The 19,914-nt window shown below is 48.5% G+C and overlaps 2 protein-coding genes across 5 annotated transcripts; both read right to left on the reverse strand.

Moving 5' to 3' along the window:
• Positions 1–29: 29 nt before the first annotated feature.
• On the reverse strand, positions 30–1,864 carry TREX1 (three prime repair exonuclease 1). The gene is made up of 2 exons (XM_045530328.1): positions 1,343–1,864; positions 30–1,040 (listed from the first exon to the last, which is right to left on the reverse strand). The coding sequence occupies exon 2, from the start codon at positions 1,012–1,014 to the stop codon at positions 70–72; it is 945 nt and encodes a 314-aa protein (XP_045386284.1). The 5' UTR covers positions 1,015–1,040; positions 1,343–1,864; the 3' UTR covers positions 30–69.
• An 83-nt stretch (positions 1,865–1,947) lies between these two features.
• On the reverse strand, positions 1,948–17,322 carry LOC123623315 (ATR interacting protein). 4 transcript variants are annotated; one of them, XM_045530326.1, is made up of 14 exons: positions 16,979–17,322; positions 14,992–15,122; positions 14,149–14,319; positions 11,881–11,999; positions 10,542–10,699; positions 8,828–8,929; positions 7,692–7,821; positions 6,817–7,506; positions 3,773–3,909; positions 3,522–3,613; positions 2,974–3,054; positions 2,548–2,800; positions 2,220–2,256; positions 1,948–2,121 (listed from the first exon to the last, which is right to left on the reverse strand). In XM_045530326.1, coding segments are annotated over exons 1-14 (2,349 nt in total). In that variant the 5' UTR covers positions 17,226–17,322; the 3' UTR covers positions 1,948–2,120. The 4 variants fall into 4 exon arrangements, with proteins under 4 accessions (XP_045386282.1, XP_045386281.1, XP_045386280.1 ...); XM_045530325.1 differs by lacking the exon at positions 2,220–2,256 and having other exon boundaries at positions 3,522–3,610; XM_045530324.1 differs by lacking the exon at positions 2,220–2,256 and having other exon boundaries at positions 16,979–17,320.
• Positions 17,323–19,914: the final 2,592 nt, after the last annotated feature.

Raw genomic sequence — 19,914 nt, forward strand, 5'->3', positions numbered from 1 at the left:
GCCAAGGAGGGTAGGAGGCGAGTGACCACTCAGTGCTAGGGGAGTCTTTATTAGATTGTCATTCTTGGCCTACTGCCCAGGTGTGGCCAGGGACAGTCCATACAGCATGGCTATTGCCAAGGTCAGGAAAGCCAGCAGACCCAGTGGGGCCAGCAGGCCCTCCTTGGGTGGGGCTCCAGAGTCTTTCATTGGAGAAAGAGCCTTAGGTCTCCTGCTCCCACCAAGGCTGGGACTTGTATTCCTGTCTGTGGCTGGGGCTGCAGTGGCTGTGACAGCAGATGACCTTGAGTTGGTCCTGGCACAGGCTGTGACCCCATACATGGGCTTGATGGTGCTGAAGGGCCTGGCGTGAGCATCCACCCACTGCAGCAGGGCCTGTGACCTCCACTGACAGATGCTGAGCAGGGCTAGGACGTCACCCTCGGCTGTGTGTGAGTCCGGTGGGGCCTGCCCATACAGCCGTGTGTAGATGTTGCCTAGGCTGTAGCTCTTCCTTGGGCCATGCTCCGAGGGGCTACCAGCTTGTTCCAGGGCCTTCAGGGCAGCGATGCTGTCTACGCAGAAGGCACCATCCAGAGCATTGGCAAGGCCCAGCGTAGCCAGCTCCGCCTGAAGCAGGGGGAAGTCGTAGCGGTCACCGTTGTGTGCCACCAGGCACCAAGGCTGTGGCTGGCGCTGCAGGAAGGCTAGGAGCAGGTTGGCCAAGTTGTCATCAAAGCATTGACGCCCATGTGCTGCCAGCACAGGTGTGCTCAGCCCTGTGATCTCACTGGCTGCAGGGCTACAGGCCTTCCCCGGAGCCACACACAGGGAGAGCTTGTCCACCACACGGGGTGGTGGGGGCACTGTGGAAGGTGGCCCCTGAGAGGTGGGGGGGCTCTCCAGGGCGCATCTGTGGACGGCCAGCAGGCACAGCTCCGTGACCTTGGGCTGGGAGAAGGGCAGGCCAGTGGCCTCCAGGTCCAAGAAGATGAGGGTCTGCATGGGCCCTGAGGGTGGGGCCTGCGAGCCCATGGTGGGGTAGGTACCTGCGGCTGAGCCTGGGGAGGAGCATGGGGTTGAGGTGGGCGTGAGTGCCCATTGGAAAGATCTAAACTGGGTGGGGTGGGGGCAAGGGGTAGGCAGAAGCACATCTCAGGCCTTCCCTGTGCTATCTGGCACTGTCCTTGAGCTCCAGGGCCCACTTTCAGTGCAGGAAGTTAGAGAGGGAGGGGTGGTTTCCTCAGTGTGACAAGCACACTCTACTGTTTGAGGGAGGGGCCCCTCTCCTGGTGCCCACCTAGTCTGGGGTGGGGGAAACCCATGGCGTTCCTGCCCCATCCCTTTGGGGTTCCACACTTACCGTAGCAGCAATGACTCGGCGCACACTCTCCCTCTGCTTCCAGATGCTGGCAGCAGTGGCGGGAATCGAAACTCAGCCTGGACCCGCCCACAGGCTGCGTGAGCCAGGCCCGCCCTGCCCGTCAGCCCGCCTGGTCTGCCCCTCTCATGCACATTGGACCCTCCCAGAGGCACCTCAGAGGCCGTTTCAGATCCCCAGCTGTGGGCCTGCTGGCTGCCGCCATGCACCAGGGTCCTTACAGCAGCGAGAGCCAGCTGGGAGGACTAGGCTGTGGTGCCAGGCTAGCTCCAGGTCTCAAGCACTGCCGGGAGCCCCTGCCATGGCCCTTTGGTGCCCACCTGTTGGCCCCACATTCTCAGACCTTCCCGATTCAGGCCTGGGCCAAGGGCCGCCTCCTTCCCTGCCACACAATGGTTTCTTCCCATGGCCCCAGCCCAAAGCCATGACTCAGGACAATTCCACGGGCAGGGCAGGGCTCTTTCCTCAAGGCAGATTAGTTACCATGGGGACTGGGTCTCAGCTGCAGCCAGGGACAGGAAGAAGGATCCCAGCCTCCCTGGTTCCCCTCCCATTCAGCCAAACAGATCAGACTCAGCAAACACAAGGCCAGTGTGGTCTCGGCAGGAACTGCTGGTTATTGCTTTTAATCAGTTGATGAAGTGAGGAAAGCAGTGGTGCTGGTGCCACCACGTGGCCAAATGCTTGCGGGCCTCAGCCACAGTCCATCTCGGGGTCGTCCACATCAGTTTCCGCAGCACAGAGGTCATCCAGGGCCGCCTCTGAGCCAAAAGGAAGAGGGTCCTATGGTGAAGGCCCGAAGGCGCTGGAGACAGGGGGAGGCTCCACCTCTCCTCCCCCAACGCCCGCGGGAACTAACCAGTCCCTTCTACGCCCAGGCCTTGCTCCCTCAGCTACTGCAAGCAAAGTGATACAAAGGCAATTCAGACGTGGATATTTCTGGAAAAACCATGGCTCTGCCAGGCCAACTCAACAGATACGGGCAAAAGGCAGCCCAGTATGCTCAGAGAGGAACCAGGGCAGGCAGGAAGACAACGAAAGTGTCCTCAAGTGTCCTCCGTGCCAGAAATGGCTGTGGTGGACAGAGGGCTGCTGAGGTAATGCCAGGGAGTCTGACTTGCTCCCGAGCTTCAGGGAGAGCCCATACGCAGGCTGGGCGGGGGTGGGGGGCTCTCTTGCCGGCTCACCTTCACACTCGGTCACATCAGGAAGCCCTCGAATCAGCATGCTGACTCCCGGCATCACCTGGTCATACTGATGCAGGACCTCCACGCAGTGCACGGAAAAGAGCTTGTCCTTCTGGGACAGGCTGTGCAGCAGCAGCACCGTGTCCCGCAGACACCGCACTGTCCGCTTCTGCTGCTCAGTCTCTGGGGGCCCCCCTGCCCTCCGCACTGTCAGCCACTGTCTGTGCAGCATCACCGTGAGAGCTCTGACCACCTGGCAGGGACAGAGGGCACAGACTGAGGTCTGGTCTCGCCATGTCCTGCGCCCTAACAACCTGCTCAGCCCAGGTGAGGAGGGTTGAGTCAGGCATGAGGTCCATGGACTGGGCGACCTTACGCAACAGAACTGCCGTGCTGTTGGCCCCTGCCTGCCCCTGGCCTACTCACCTCCACGTTGCACTGGCAGTCAGAGCCCATGACCGGGGGGGAGGGGCTCTGCACACCAAGCTTAGCCAGGAGCCACACGGCCTAGAATAAGAACAGATTCTGTTCCATCCTGGGCAGAACGAGACCCCAGTCATAGCAAGGGCTTTCTCAGGCCTCTCCTACGGGAGCTCCAGTTGCTTTAGCAACTGCTTATCTGCTCAAATGGGGCCAGGACGTGGTGTTGTGGGGCCTTCCCAGGCCAGACTCAGCATCAGCACCTGTGTCTCATCAACAACCCACCTGCCTCCACGCCCACCTCCAGCCACGAGGCCCCAAAGCCAGGATAGGATCAGTTATCAGGCAACTTTGGCAAGTCCTGTGACAACCTGGGGTCACCTGTATTGCATCTGTAGCGTGGAGCCCCCAAACTGAGCTTACCTCTTTAGCTCTTGATAAACTCTTGCCACTAAAATGAATTCAAGCCCCCTTTCTCCCCAAAGAAAGGAGATTCCGTGGGTTCTTAGGATGGATGGGGTGGCAGTCTCTAGAAGGGTCTCTGGAGTTTTTACCTCTTGTTCCAGCTGAAGCCACTGTGTCTCCGAGGCCACTTTGTCAGGCCTTGATGTGATGTACATGTACAGCAGCAGCAGGAGGCAGCCTTCTGAAAAGGATGCCCCACTTCTCACTCAGTGTCCCCTTCTCACCCAGGGCCTAGGCCACTAGCTGCAGAAGCCCTCTGGAGGCCCCAGGCCCCGTCCCTGCCACAACCCTTCCCTCCAGTCTGCAGGAGCAGCCCAGCTGCCTGCCCGCCCCGCTCTACCTGAGTGGGAACAGAGCTGAGGAGCAAGCTTGTCGTGGTCTGCCAGGAGGGAGAGGAGCTCAACAGTCAGCAGCACGCTAGGCAGCGGCGTCTCTGGGCTGAGGCACTGTGGCAGCACCCGGAACACGCACTGGAACCTAAAAGACAGGGGCCCAGAGAGACGTGACACCCGCAACCTCAATTCCATAGTCCACCCTCATCTTTCACTAGTAACAGGAAATGAGAGCAGGGCAGTACAAAGAGGCTTGAGTCAGCCAGCCCTGGGTTCAAATGCTGGCCCAGCCACTTCCTACTTGCTGTGAACAAGCAGGTGCTAACTTCCACTGCAAGGCTGCTGTGGCTTAGACAACAGGCCTTCATCTGGTACAGCATCACCCAGTAAATGGGAGATGACCCCCTGGACCTGGGTTGCCTGGCCTTCACACCCCCAGGCTCTTTCCTGCCTTTGTTCCCACACAAGGATGCAAGTTATAACTTGGGTATAAGGGAAGTATTCTGTGCCCATCAAAGGACTGGCCAGGGCTCCAGAGGTAACAAACACAGACTTGGCTGTGATTGGACCTTATGAGACCACTCGTAAGGCAAGGAAGAGCATTTTCTCTACTAGTTGGAAAATATCGGTCTCCTCTGCTGCCAGTGTGAAAAGGTGCCCACTGTGGGCTGTGCGTGGGTGGGGGGCAGAGGGATGACTATCACCAAGAAACCCAGCCCCAAGGCAACTGGTGTTTGCTCAACCCACATAGCCTGGAGCATGAGGGTCCGGCTATGTGTGTACCCTTTCATACCTCCGCAGTGTCTCGGCACAGAGCATAGCACAGGTGTCTAGGACACCTTCATTGTGTCCTCAGGAAGCGAGGTCTCACTATGTGGGATGAACTTCTTTTAGAGCAAATCCTGCACAGCAGACAAGCAGCTGAATGCTCTTTTGTTGCCAGGGAATGTGGAACTTTGTAGGAAACTGGAATTTAACCTGGCTGTTACCTGCTCTCATTATTGGGCTGCAAGTGGCCCCTAACTAATCTGCTATAAGGCCCCTAAAAGTATTTGCAAAAAAACAAAACAAAAATCCACCTTTATACAACATAGTAGTTTCCAAGTTATTATTATTATTATTATTTTTAATTTTTTTTTTTGAGACAGAGTCTCACTCTGTTGCCCGGGCTAGAGTGCCGTGGCATCAGCCTAGCTCACAGCAACCTCAAACTCCTGGGCTCAAGCAATCCTTCTGTCTCAGCCTCCTGAGTAGCTGGGAGTACAGGCATGCGCCACCATGGCTAATTTTTTCTGTATATATTTTTAGTTGTCCATATAATTTCTTTCTATTTTTAGTAGAGACGGGGTCTGGCTCTTGCTCAGGCTGGTCTCGAACTCCTGAGCTCAAATGATCCAGCCGCCTCCGCCTCCCAGAGTGCTAGGATTACAGGCGTGAGCCACCACGCCCAGCCTCCAAGTTATTTTTTGATAGCATCAGAACCTTCTTTTTAAATGAAATTTTATGCAGAGCTCCAGTATACAAAATAGGTAAATCATGAAGTCATGCCACTTTGGTTAAAGTTGGGATGAGACCTATGTGCTCTAAAGTACTAGGTCTAGGGAGACAGAGATGATCTGCTCTCAAGCCGGGGTGGGCAAGGATGTCCTTTACAAGGGCACTGAGGGACAGAAGAGACTGTAGCCTTCCTTGCTTCCTATGTCGCATACTGCTTTAGAACTTCAACAACACTCCTGCCCCTAGCTTTCACTCCAAGGTGAACAGGAAGCTGTGTGGAGTGGGTTTAGCTTAAGCACTAAGGAGTTCTGAAGAGAAGCACTGAGTGGGAGACGATGTCAGAAAGAGATGGGGCAGTGGCTCAGAAGACCCACTGGGTTAACCCCCACCCCCTGCCCAGCATGCTCCCCATAGGCTTTCAGACAGTTTTCCCTGCCTCGATTCAGGGTTTATTCACTCAGCAAATACTGAGTGCTTACAGTGAGCAGGCTCTGTGCTGGGTGTGAGGATACAGTGTGTCACACAAGCCAGTGAGTAGAAGGCATTTGGCCTGCAGTGAGCAGCCATTAAATTTTTGAGTGTCCCTATGGACAAGCTCAACAGGAATGATGATGTGTCTACCAAGAGAATTGATAAAAACATGGTTTCTGGGATTCATTCATTTACAAACAAACAGCCGCTATGAGCTGGGCTCCTGCCAGGCACCTGGGTGATGGGTCTGCCCTTCCACCCCTCCACATCCACACTACACTACAATACTGTGTCCAGCTCTGAGCATGGACCAGACCAACCAAAAATATTCAGATGGAAACCTGGATCCAGAAGTGTTTTTAGGAAACAGGAATGCCAAGCTCAGATATGAGATGACTTAGGATATGTCCAGCTGGTAGAGTCATTCCAACATAAGAACTGGCCTCTTGGAGGGAGACTGGATTATTGGATGAGGCCGTGGGCTGGATGGCATTTATAGTTCCTCCCAATCTTGTGCCTCTGGAATCCCAAGTTAGGAATTTATGATAACAGTGTTCATTAGCAAGGTTCACTATACTACCACTTCCAACAAACCTTGAGAAAAACAAGCAACTTGAGACTCATGCTAGAGATGGGCACAATGATGATGGTCAGATGTTCCGGCAAGGTCAGTTCAGGGGCTGCAGGGCCTCCTCACACCCTCTGCTTCCTTAGGGAACCCACTAAATTTCAATGTGGTTGTGGTACATAGTCTTCACCTGATCCACATCTCGGGTTCAGAGGCCTCTTGGTTCAGCCTTTGTCCTAGGGCAGGATCCTCTTCCCTAGTGGCTAACAGCCTCCTTTTATCATGAGTGCCTTTTGCTTACCTGTTGTTCAGAGGCAGAATGAAACCAAATAAACCACTTTCTTGGTTCTCCTAACACCTGGCCCCATTTCCCATCACTTCAGAACTCCTGGAACCAAGCCTTAGAACTGACTAGTGTAGGTAAGTCAAGATGTGAGCAAAGTACAGGGCCACAGGTTAAACTTTAAAAGGTCAGTAAGACCCACAAAGAATCATGACTCCTGTGCTGCTTTATACCTGGGCAAGGAATCAGAGGAAGTGTTTTCGGCTAATTTCACCAAAACTTTAAGGCACTGGCTCAGAATGCTGGCTTGAAGGTGACCTGTTGCTGCAGAAGAGAAAGCCAATAGATGAAGAAGCATCTTCAATAGTGGATGCTGTCCTTGTTCATCAGCAACACCCCTGGGGGCTGAGGTCGTATCTCCCCGACTATGTCTGTGAACCAGGCTCCCGTTTCCTTCCCCAGCAGCAGAATCTGCCCCCACTTCTGACAGTAATAGGCAGACAACTGCTCCGCTGTGACACACCAGGTGCTGAAGAATGCTAAGTGAAGCTACAGAGAAGCCTTCCAGGTTGCAAATTGAATCCTCAGGGCTGGCCTCTACCCCAGAGCTCATGCAGGAGGAATGTGTTGGTAAGTCCCCAGGTGCTCCACTTCTCTTAGCTGCTGCCAAATCCTGCAGAGCCTGGCAGTGTAAGCCGATGAAGAACTGTACAAGAGGGAGGAAATGCACGGCTCCAGGAAGCTGGCAGAGCGGGAAGGCCCTTCTGCCTTCCTCTGCTGGGTCTCCGTCACATGAGCCTTCATTCCTGGCAACTAGATTAAGTCCAGTGAATGCCATGTTCTGTGCTTCTCTCAGGGCTGAGAGGGAAAATGACCCATCATGAGAACCTGTGGTCCTGAGGCCTGAAATCCCAGCCAAGGTACTGGCAACAAACACAAAAGAAAATAGATAAGTATGGGATGGAGATAAGGTCATGGGCCACAGATAACTTCTCTGCCAAATTCTCTAGGCTCATTCCACAGACCTCCCAGGCTGGCCAAGGCCAGAAAGGGACTTGCTTCCTAGAAACTCCTTCCCAAACAAGCTTTCCAGCAGTTTTACGCTTACCTGCCAAACCCTGGTGGCTGCAAGAAGATGCCAGTAGGAGACTCAGAACAACTGCTCAGGAGGTGGCAAAGACCTAGGGATGACCCTGGGATCAAAGGCTGCTTCAGGAGCAGGTTTATCAAAATGGAACCTGCAGAAGACAAGGTGACTCTAGAAGGTTCTGACACGGGAGACTTTTTCTTTCTTTCTTTCTTTTTTTTTTTTTGAGACAGGGTCTTGCTCTGTCGCCCTGGGTGGAGTACAGTGGTATCATCATAGCTCACTGCAACCTCCAACTCCTGGGCTCAAGCAATCCTCCTGCCTCAGCCTCCTGAGTAGCTGGGACTACAGGTGCACGCCACCATGCCTGGATAATTTTTTTATTTTTGGTAAAGACGAGGTCTCACTCTTGCTCAGGCTGGTCTCAAACTCCTGACCTCAAGCAATCCTGCCACCATGGCCTCCCTGAGTGCTAGGATTATAGGGTTGAGCCATCACGCATGGCCATGGGAGACCTTTTCTATGGCCTCAGAAGGAAAAGGTGAGGGTTTCTTGGATGCCAACTGTCCTCTAAGCTGCCATTAAGCCCTGTTAAGGTGCCTTTGGGTGGCCGGGCGTGGTAGCTCATCATGCCTGTGATCCTAGCCCTCTGGGAGGCCAAGATGGGCGGATCATTTGAGCTCAGGAATTCGAGACCAGCCTGAGCAAGAGTGAGACCCCGGCTCTACTAACAAAATAGAAATTAGCTGGACAACTAAAAATATATAGAAAAATTAGCCGGGCATGGTGGCGCATGCCTGTAGTCCCAGCTACTCGGGAGGCTGAGGCAGGAGGATTGCTTGAGCCCAGGAGTTTGAGGTTGCTGTGAGCTGACGCCATGGCACTCTAGAGCCTGGGCAACAGAGTGAAACTCTGTCTAAAAAAAAAAAGATGTCTGTGGGTGTGGAAGGCTCTGGGACATATTTGCTCTTGGCCCTTTTCATTTTATAAAGTCTTCTGCTTAAGTCATAGATGTCCACTTCCCTAGACTCTCTGAAGGACTGCCTGGGCCACTGGTTCTCAAAGCCCCAGACAGTTCCCCAGGCAATTCTACTCGGTATCACAGACAACAACTGGAGCCATGCAGGTCCCTGTAGGAGAAGCATGGATTCTGGTACCTTGAGTGTTTGATCTCTGCCTCCAGCTGTCAACAAAGCTTTTCTGGGACTCTTCTTGCTTTATCTGCTTACCTCTGAGACTGTAGGTCTTATTATCTGAAACTAGATAAAATGTGAATCAAAACTTGACCACAAAAGCACAGGCATATCAGAAACTCTTACACGTAATGATTTTAAAACATAGATTGTTTTACGTCTTCAACCTTGGACCAAAACAAGAGCCAAAGCAGCTCAAGAGCCCTTGCATCTTTTACCGTCCTCATGTAAAATAAGAACTCATACAAGGAAAGGAAAAGAAAATTAAGCTGTTTGCCTCTCTTCAAAATGAAGTAATTAGACAAAAAAAATAACCACTAACATTTACATGGTGTTTATTATATGCCAGACACTGTTCTAAGAGCCTTACACATATAAGCTCATTTGTTCCTCACAGCAATCCTACAAGGAGTTGTTATCATTAGCTCTGTTTTACATATAGGGAAACTGAGGCAAAGAGGTGAAAGGACTTGCCCAAATCACATAAGCCAGTAAGCAGTATGACTGGGACTCCCAGGCTGTTGGGCTCTATTGCCTGCTTGTTACACTACCCCACACTGCCCCTTTAGTTGCTAGACGCCAAAAATATGAGTGGCCTGTGGTTTCTCAGAAGTGGCATGATGGCCAATGATGTGAAAAGGCTAACGGTGGGAAGACAGTCACTATATCTGAATTATAAGATAAACCAGCACAGCAGTGTCTCAGAGTGAAAACCTATTAATGTTAGATTGCCTCACTCCAGAAAGCAACAGCATTCCCTCAGTCCGGACTAAGTTATACAAACGCAAGGCTGGACTATGAAAGGAACACAGGTCCCTGCATACTAGTTATGTTTCTGGAATGGTCAATTGATGCTGCCTGTGATGGTTTTAAAATATGCCCAGGCTGAGCATGGTGGCTCATACCTGTAATCCCAGTACTTTGGGAAGCTGAGATGGGGGGATCACTTGAAGCCAGGAGTTTGAGACCAGTCTGGGCAAAACAGCAAGACCCCCCTGTCTCTTATAAAAAACAAGAAAAATTAGCCAGGTGCAGTGGCACACACCCACCTTATAGTCCTAGCTACTTGGGAGGCTGAGGCATGAGGATCACTTGAGCCCAGGAGTTTGAGGTTGCTGTGAGTTAGACTGATGCCACAGCACTCACTCTAGCCTGGGCAACAAAGTGAGACTCTGTCTCAAAAAAAAACAAAAAACAAAAAACAACCTGCAAATTCTTTGATACACCTCCCTTCAAAAGGTGCAGCCTAGTTTCCTTCCCCTTGAATGCGGCCCAGACTGAGTAATTTGCTTCTAACATATAGCATGTGGCAAAAGTGATGCTATGTGACTTCTGAGGCTAGGTCATGAAAAGGATAGCTTTTGCCTGGCTCGCTCTGGGTTAGCAAGCTCTAGAGGAAGCCGTTCACTAGGTTATGAGGATACTCAGTAGCCCTGTGGAGAGGCTACTGAGTATCCTCTTGTGGAGAGGAATTACACTGCCAGCTACACGAGTAAGCCACCTTGAAATGCATCTGCCAGCCTCAAATAAGCTGCCAGTGATTCCAGTCCCCAGAGATAACCTGAACCCCACTGTGCCCTGTCAGAATTGCTGATCCACAGAAATAGGGAGAAAGTAATTATTGTTGTTTTAAACCCTAAGTTTGGGTAGTTTGTTATATAGCAATAGACTGACTTACCCTCTCTGTCCACAAGAGGCTTGTATCCTGGCTCTGTCTGGCAGGGGTGGGGAAGGGACATGTTAGCACTAAAAGACTCCTTTGTAGGAAAAGATGTTTTTCCAAATTGTGGAGAACATGCTTCTGACTTTATAACCACAGAAGGACTTTTCCTAGGACTGGAGAAAGTTAACTATGAAAGGAAAGTAATGATTCTGCTAAAACCACTTAAAATACTGGGTTATAAAACTTCTAACAAACTTTAGACTTTTCATGTCTAGGTGTTTTAACCAAAGATTTTATTTATTACACACCTGTCATTCTTTGTCAGGACAGCAGTGCAACATTCCAGGCATTTTGATCCAAATTATTGAAAACATTTTCTGTTTATTACCATATTTTTCTAATCACCCAAAAATACTGGCCATAATTCCTTTACTATTTCCAATTCCATCAAAACATCTTTACAAAAAAAAAAAAAAATCTTTACAGTGTTGGAATAACCAATTTTTAATAGTGACAGACTGAATCCAAAGACTTTCAACAGAAAGAGATTTATCAAAGTAAATAAATATTAACATTTTGATAAACCTATTAGAAAGTATACTGAAAACTGAGTAAGTTCTTCAGTGCCAGCATCTTTATGTTAGAGAAGCAGTCTTAATGCTCTGATCTGATCATACAATGCTGAGACCTTTCTGTTACTGATGTGTTAAGAGCACTCCCTCAGCTCTCTTGTCTTATATGGACTACACAAGACATGAGAGTTCAATTTCACACTCTGCCCATTATGAGTAAAGGCAGTAGAATGTTCAATACCAGAAAAAGATGTCCTGACTGACACTGTTCAAATTTCAAGGCTGACACTGATAGTGCCAGACTTGTCTTGCAGGCAGAGGGTAAGACACAGACCATTAACAAACTGAGCACATCTGGCAGCAGAAGAGGGGGCTGTTGGACAAAGGTCCCAGGGCAGCAAATCAGAAAAAATACTGCAAGTAGCTGGAACTGAAATACACTCATATTTTCGGCAAAATCTGTTATGTTAAACAAGCTACATCAAAATGAAGACTGGCCCACCCCCAAATTTGGAGATCACCTTTCCAGCCTTTTCTAGTCCTAAGGAACTGTGTTTATAAGGTGCCCCACAGAGGAGGTACCTCTAGAGTACGGGCCTTTATGCCGTGACGCCTCAAACCCTTCAAGTTTAATCCAAACCACCTTGAATCCTTTAGGAAAGAGGATCTCTGCCTAGATTGCAGAGTTTAAACAATATTCATTCAGGACTAGTCTGACACTGTAATACAGCCTTTTTATTAAACAATGCAAAACTGAACTACCCCTCCAGCACCATCATTACCTGACATGGGAAATGGAGGGAGCAACCAGTTTATTTGCTCGTTCGCTGCTCTGAAGCTTTGTCCTTAATTCATTCATCTCGGCATCTTTAAACTGGAGTTCTGACTGCAATGATTGGAGCTGGAAGGCAAAAGAAACATACTTGTAGTGGCCCCATCCATTATATACACAAAAATATCTCTAGGCTTCAAAATCCCAAGCTAGTGAAGGAAAAACAATGAAAAATACATATGAAGGTTTGCTGTGGGGCTGGGAATGGTGGCTCACGCCTGTAATCCTAGCACTCTGGGGGGCTGAGGTGGGAGGATTGCCTGAGGTCAAGAGTTCGAGACCAGCCTGAGCAAGAGTGAGACCACCGTGTCTACTAAAACTAGAAAAAAATTAGCCAGGCATTATGGCGCACACCTGTATGCCCAGCTACTCAGGAGGCTGAGGCAAGAGGATTGCTTGAGCTCAGGAGTTTGAGATTGTAGTGAGCTATGATGACGCTGCTGCACTCCAGCCCAGGCGACACAGCAAGACTATCTCCAAAAAAAAAAAAGGTTTGCTGTGGACTGAGCGCAGTGGCTCACGACTGTAATCTCAGCACTCTGGGAGGCCGAGGTGGGAGGACCACTCGAGCACAGGAGTCCAGCCTGGGTGACAGAGTGAGATGACCCTGTCTCTAAGGGGGCAGGGGAGAAGTCTGCTGTGATATAAATGTCCTAAAATATCTGACATTAGCTTTCTTCCTAATGACAGCATGGTACTCTAGAAAGATATTTGACTCTATTGTGAGCAATCAAATATTAGCCCCACCATTTACTTAGCCTCTCTGAATCTATAATATAAATACCTGGCTTCATCATGGTTAGGGGGATTAAGTAGAACAATGAATGTAACACGTCCAGCACAGAGCTTGGCAAGGTGCCATATCTCAGCAATAACATTTGACCTTTTAATGAACATAGTGGTGCACAATTCCAGGTCTTCCTGAAAAGTTTGGGCGGAGTATTTGGAATAGTTTTACCAAAACCCTGTACAATATAGGGAGACCTGCTGCTCTGGCCTCCAAGGACTACAGCCAACAATAACTGCCATTATTCTCCAAGCACGCTCTGTCCCAGGCACAGCACCGGACACAGTAAGTGCAGGAATGTTTGAGTCTCCCCACCTCTCTGGTTATTTCTTGGAACAGATAAGGGAAATGAGTCATGGAGCTTAGGTTATTACCTGGAGATCACCACTTCTGTGTGATGAAGCCTAGATGTCTGACTGCAAATTCCTTGCTCTTCATAACTTATATGGAAGGTCAACTACTGCTAGTAGTGCTGAGCACAGGTAAGTGCTTATTTAGAGTTTGCTGAATGCAGTAATAAGAGAATAAGACCCCATATCCTTGGGATCGAAGCATGGGGAAGCACTGAAGGACAGTGGTGGTATGTATGGGAAACCTACTGTTTTTCTTCCCAGAACAGCATCTCCCCCTCCTTGGAAACAATCACTTCCCTATTTCTGACAATATGGCTTCAATGGGAACCGTCATCTCTTTGGTTATAGCAACTGGTCTGGGGACAGGCATCTAATTTAAGTTAGACTAATCAGAGCCTTCCTCAGAATTTTAAAACTTGAAATGAAGGAGCCCAAGTCTTAACTGTGCTCTGGAGTTATAAAATATGAGCCCACAACCTTCTAGAGAAAACATCCTCTTTCATAAGGATGCAGCCTATCTATAACAGAGAAAATAAAAAAGTGTCCTGGCAACGTTTAAGTCATTCAAGGCCCCAGCACATCTGTTTTTCCCAGACTTGGTCATGGAAGCCAATATGCTTCCTTTTGGCATAAGCTACGTCAATTGAATTTATTTTTTTAGAGACAGGGTCTCGCTATGTAGCCCAGGCTGGTCTTGAACTCCTGGCCTCAAGCAATCCTCCTGCCTCAGCCTCTTGAGTTGCTGGGATTACAGGGGTGAGCCACTGTGCCTGGCTCAATTAAGTTTCTGATCTACCAAAAGGGCCCTAATTTAAACCTGTCTCTAGAAAGTCTAAGCTAGTAATTTATTCCTCCCAAGACCAACTATGACAGCAAAGCAGAGTTTCATCTAAGTCTTTTATCAAACCACATGCAGACCCTGGAAGAAAAGTACATGGCGATTAGCTGATAGCAGAAAGTATTTAAGAAAAACAACTGTTGAAATCTCCCCAGAAGATTTATAGGCAACATTGCTCATTGCTTCTAAAGGAACTCAGCAGGCAAAGCTATAACATGCAAAACAAATGCTCTGGGTCACCTTTTTGGAGAACTCCTTTTCTTTGTCACTGAGTGCCTGGGTTTTCTCTTGCTCAAGAAGAAAGTGTGATCTTCTTTGTTCCTCTAGAATGGATTCTGTCTGATGCAGTGAGTCCCGCAAAATTTTAATTTCTCCATTCTTAATGAGGACTTTTTCTTCCATTGCCTTCAGCTGTAAATCCCAAATTTATCTTGTGAAAAGTTTGTAAGGGAAAATTACTTATGTACTTCATTTTAATATGTAACTGGGGAGATGGAGAAAGCATAGAAAAAACAAGTCCTATAGACCAATGAGTGCTCAAAATATATCTGTACCAACCAGATGTCACCATGGTCTGCTAGGCTTGTTCATGGGATAGCCTATATTCAGTAAGATAAAGATACACTTGTCACACTCATGTGCAAATTCTTTAGGCTCTAAGAGGCATTTAATAATCTGGGTCACACACTTCACAGAATTAAAATTCCACATTATCTTCTTGGTTTTCTTAGGGACCTACAGATGGTCATATGAAGGATGTCTGTTTTCTTGCAAAACTGCTAATGAAAATAGCAACCATTACAATGTTGTGTTCTTCATATAAAGATAAGTGCTATAAATTCATCTCAGTGTCAAAACAGATTGTATCTCTTCTTGGGTCTGGCATACAGTGTTTTTTCCTTGCCTTGGCTGTTACAAAGCTCATTATTTCGTTCCTTTAAGCCTAAATTTTCTGGCTTTCTTTCCCCAGACTTCTCTCATTTCATGGGGATAAATCTAGATTATTGTTTTAACACTTTTATACATTTCATTGTACAATGAATAAGTGAAATGAATTAGTTACAAAAACCACAAATCACTTACCTTTTCTTTAAGTTCTTTGTATTGTGCCTGAAGTAACTCTAATTCGAAATTATCTTTAACTGGAACACCTTGTCTGTTTTTCCCTGCAGGATTTTTTGACATCCCATCTAATCTGTGGACCTTATGAATACCTGTAAAAAACAGTTTCCATATACCTTTCAGGGCTCAACATTTTCCTACGTTTGCCAGAAAATGCTGAAAAGAATCACTCTTGAAAACAAAGTAGAGAAAGATGTAGTAAGCAATATAGGTATTTTCCAACCTAAGAACATGATTCAAGCTCATAAATGGTCTTTTAGAGATGCTATCACCCTCTCCCCATTCCTCACCCCAATTTTAAGAGTCTCATCTAAAGGCTAAAAGGTGACGTGGAGATCTCACCAGCTAGAACTCAGTGATCTATGTTCAACAATATTTACTGGGCACCTACAATACACCAGGCATGATATTAGTCTCTAACGGTACAATGTAATAGTGAACAAAATAGATACAGTCCTTGCTTATGGGACATTTAACAAATACATAAATAACTGTAAAATTACAACTGTGAGAACAGCTGCAGAGGAGAACAAATACAGGGAAGCCTATAATAGGGCAATCTGACCCAAATGGAATGACTGGAACATTAGTTTTCCTCTAAGGAAGACTTGAATGAGGTGAGAACTGAAGGACAAGCAGGAATCAATCAGATGAGTGGAGATGAATGGATGGAAGGAACACTCAGTGTACAAGAAAGAACAAGGTATAAAGTTCCTGTATTCTAAGGAAGCAGAGAGAATTCAAAAAATGAAGGAAAGTTAGTGTGGCTAGAACCCAGAGAGTAAGAAAGAGCCAGACTATGCTGGGCCTTGCAGGCCATACTAAGGATTTTGGTCTTTATACTAGAAGCAGTGGGAAGTCATTAAAGCACTTTCAGTAACGATGTTCACATATATCTGTGTGAGACACAGCCAGATTTTAGTTTGAAAAACATCAGCATGAAGTCTGACTTGTGGGGAGTCAAGACTGAAAATGGGGAGCCAATTTTGCAGACTACTGTCCAGGGGAGGAATCATGGTAGCAAAGATCAGGGAGTTGGTAGACATGATGCAAATAGGATGGATTTCAGAGATGGATTAAGAAGGTAAAGTTGACAGAATTTGCAAAGGAATTAGACATAGGGTCAAGGAAGGGGGAATAGTTGCCTTGAGGCACCGGATGGAGAGTGGTGCTAGTCATTGTCTTGTGGAACATTTGATCATCAACCAGTGTTTTCTGGAGATGCTGAAGGAGGACTGGGTTTCCAGGAAATGATTGTGTTAAGTTTAAGATACCTTGAGATATCCAAGTACAGATGCAAGGTGCCCTAAAAACCTTTCTCTTCTGGAAGCCCCACAAGATTTCACTCATTACCCAACTAGAGTGTAAGCTCCATGTAGGAAGGAGTTTTCCTATTTTGGTGATTGCTACATCTACTGCAGTTCTTAACATTTGGGCCCCTAGCAGTTTATTGGATGTATAAAACAATACATTTCTTTCATTTCTTGCCTGTGCCAGGCCCCTCCCATGCTTACACTGTCCAAGGGGGACAGTGGGCTTCATAAAATCTAAAGCTTCCCAAACCTGTCACAAGAATGGGTCCCCATGCATAGGCAGTGATGGTTCTGATGGTGGTGCGTTGCATCGGTTGTGTTCCAAGGATCTCTGCTTAGAGCCAAGAACCGAGTGTCCTAAACTTTAGAAAATAAAGTGAAATGCCAACCTAGCTTTCTGTATTTATATGGCTTTTTGACATTCCTGATACATTTCTCCCCCAGATCAAATGACCTTTTGGAACACAACCTCTGCTTAAATCAGGGTGTTCCTATGTTTTAAAAAGGTGAAAGCGCACCATCGGTGCATGACACCGGGACAGCGCTCGCCATGGGGGTTCTGAAGCCACAGCCTTCAAGGGGATCTGTCGTGGTCTGCAACACCCTCCGGGGAAAAGGCCTCGAGGAGCACTCACTGGACACGTCCCCAGCCGCCGCAGGGCACTGGCTCAGGGCCTGCGACGCAAGGGTGTCGAGCTCTTCCAGGTCGTCAGCAGTGAAGTCCTCGTGCGCGCCGAACGGGTCTTCGGGGTCCGGCGCGGCGGCTGTAGGGAAGCCCCGAGCCCGCTTGCTCGGGGGGAGCCCAATCTCGGGCGGCGGGCCAGGGCGAGGTGCCGGGGGCTCACTCCGCCTCCTGCTGCCCGGCGCGGGAGTCCCAGCCATGCCTCCCGCCCGCCCCAAGTACCAGATGGCACTGAGCCCGACGGTAGCGCCGCGATACCAGAGAGCCGAGAGCGGAGAGCCGGACCAACCGCCCGCGAGCCGCTGATCGCCTCGGCCGCTAGTGCCCCGCCCCCGAGTACACAGGCCAATCAGCTGCCAGCCGACGGGCACCAAGGATGACGCACATCCGTGCGCGCCGCCCCGCCCAGCCGAGTCCGTGCCTGTCTAGGTTGCGCCCCGCCCCTCTCGTCCTCCTGGGGCCAGCACGAGGATTCAGTTCAGCCGCTGAGGACTCGGTGCGGGGTGATCCTAGTTACCCCGGATGCGGTTCCGAGGTGCGCCGCCTCCCTATCACTCCGTGGAGTACAGAACCGCGCGGGAGCAGTTTGCCCTGACGTTTTCACGTGTTGTGTTTGAGTTGAGGCAGGCAGCATTCAGGGATCTGGTCTCCGTGGCCTCGCTGTCCTCCGGCCAGACCCACCTCTCAGATACCCTAAGTCTCTCTTGGGAAGGAAGCTGGGAGAGTGGGGTTGGGCGGGGAGTATGAATAGAGCTGTTGTGAGCAGACAGCTTCGAGAATAGTAAATGTTTGAAATGTGTGCATTTGAGGTAGATCTGGGGAGGAGGAAAGTGCAAGGAGTGATGCTGAGAAAGGCGTGCCTGTCTGTGTGGGAGGGTGTGGGAACTGCTTGGGCTGTTAACATTCATTTCTCTGAAAGTGCTGGAATGTTTTTGTCCTAAGCTCTGGTTCTATAGAGATGAATGAGGCTCAGGTTAAGGAATACCCGCTGTAAGTGGCACCTGGGCTGTCCTACAGGTTAAATGAAACTTAGCAAGATAAAGAAAGGGGTTGGAGGCCGGCGCAATAGACTACTCAGATGAGAATTCAAGACCGAAAGGGAGACCACACAAGTGCTAGGTAAGAGTTACCTATGGCCAAGAGAGAAGGTAAGGCTTCACTGAGGAGCAGGGATTTGAACTGGACTTGAGTGCCTGACAGGATTTTATTGGGCAGCAGTAGTGTGCAGAAGAGTTAGCAGCAATAGGGAATTGACATTGGAGGTTAACAGGAACAAACTCATCGCTTCTCGGCCTTTTGGCTAAGATCAGTTGTAGGAACAAGACTCGTGGCTGTGTGCTTAGTGCCAAATTTAGCCTGTGAGTGACCTGTGAATGTTTGTGAAGGCATTAAATAAAAGGGAGATTGCTGTCAGGGCCTAGAATGCCTAAGGAGTTAAGAGTTGATTTTTTTTTTTAAGCAACTGGTAGGGTTCCCTCAGATAGGGGCCCAAATGTTGAATGCTTAATTGCTGCAGGTCTCTGGTCCTGGAAAGAGACAGGATTGTTCATTAATCAGGACCCATTAGGTTCCTCCAAGTAAAAGAGCGGTAATTTGTTCTCAGGAGCAGTGTGCTTACTGGTTCTCAGAAGGGTTGTTTTAGTAGCACAGGGAATGCCTAAAGCCCAAAGAAGGTGCTGCTGGCTGTGCACCTTTCTGGAGAGGAACAAAGCAGGCACAGGCCGTTTTTTATTTGTTAACATCCAGTACATTATCTAGTCATAAAACAGGTTTCAATCCACAAAACCTTTTCCAGTTTTGGTTTAGCAAAGTCTCAGAATGGACCCTTTTTGAAAATACATCCTCAGAGAAAGGGTAGCATTATTAGTACTATTTGCATAGTTCTGTCAAGGGTCTGGAAGGGAAATCCACAGACTTGTGCCCCTGAAATGTTTCAATAAGTACACATTTAGCATACCTTATGGATGATCTCTGTCCTCTAAGTGTAAGTCAGGAGAAAAAAAATGAAACAGGGTAAGAGATATTGGAACTGCTATTTTATATAGTGATCAGGGAAAAACTTGAGACACTGGTTTCATTTCTCTAAAGGGAGGGAATGGTGTGTCCAATATCTAGAACAGTGTGTAGGCAGATGAGTTGGTGAGAACACATGAAGCAGGAGCTTGCCTGAAATGCAGACCATCTTGGCTGAAGATGGATGGGGGGATGAATAGTTATCAGAGGGGAGTGGGATTCAGATCCTTTAGGGCCTCACTGGTGATCATAAAGACTTTGGCTTTTACTCTAGAAAGCCAATGAAGAATTCTTGAGCCAAGGAGAGAAAGTACGGTTTAGCAAGACACACTGGGTCTGAGTGAAGATTAGACTGCAGGGGAAGCAAGGGTAGGGGCAGGAAGATCAATTTGGAAGTGATTACAATAATCCACATGAAGGATTATAGGATTAGAATGGTAGGATGGTATTGGAAGGAATATGAAGAGGCCAGATTTTATTTTGTTGATGCACTGAATGTGGGGTGTAAGACATAGGAACCCAGCAAGGACCTTTCTGAAGCCCTAGTGGAAATGCGCTCCTGAGGGCTTTTGAGGGAGCCTGGTTCTTAGAGACTTCTAGGAACCTTTCTCCTTTCCCTTTTTTTTCCTTAATAGTGCAGATCATTTGCCCAGCCCCCCTGCCACAATAAAGTTCTTGGACAATAGCTATCTGCTGGTATGTGTCCCTGTGCCTGCACAAAGCACACCCCTTACATGAACAGATGAACAATTCCATCAAAACATATGGCCACTTAAATATCATAATCAGAGAAAGGTGGGTTTTCTTCCCAAAGTGCAAATTTTTCCACTAACCTCAAGTACAGTATTCTGTTGGGTATACAACCACACAAGAACA

Source organism: Lemur catta, chromosome 18, assembly GCF_020740605.2.
Source record: "Lemur catta isolate mLemCat1 chromosome 18, mLemCat1.pri, whole genome shotgun sequence".
NCBI classification, from domain to species: Eukaryota; Metazoa; Chordata; class Mammalia; order Primates; family Lemuridae; genus Lemur; species Lemur catta.

Coding starts and splice junctions, on each gene's coding strand:
- LOC123623315 (XM_045530324.1), bottom strand. CDS start 17,225: ATGGCTGGGACTCCCGCGCCGGGCAGCAGGAGGCGGAGTGAGCCCCCG. Junction 14,320..14,991: donor ACAAAGAACTTAAAGAAAAG/GTAAGTGATTTG, acceptor TGGGATTTACAG/CTGAAGGCAATGGAAGAAAA. Junction 2,122..2,547: donor TGATGTGACCGAGTGTGAAG/GTGAGCCGGCAA, acceptor CTTTTGGCTCAG/AGGCGGCCCTGGATGACCTC.
- TREX1 (XM_045530328.1), bottom strand. CDS start 1,014: ATGGGCTCGCAGGCCCCACCCTCAGGGCCCATGCAGACCCTCATCTTC.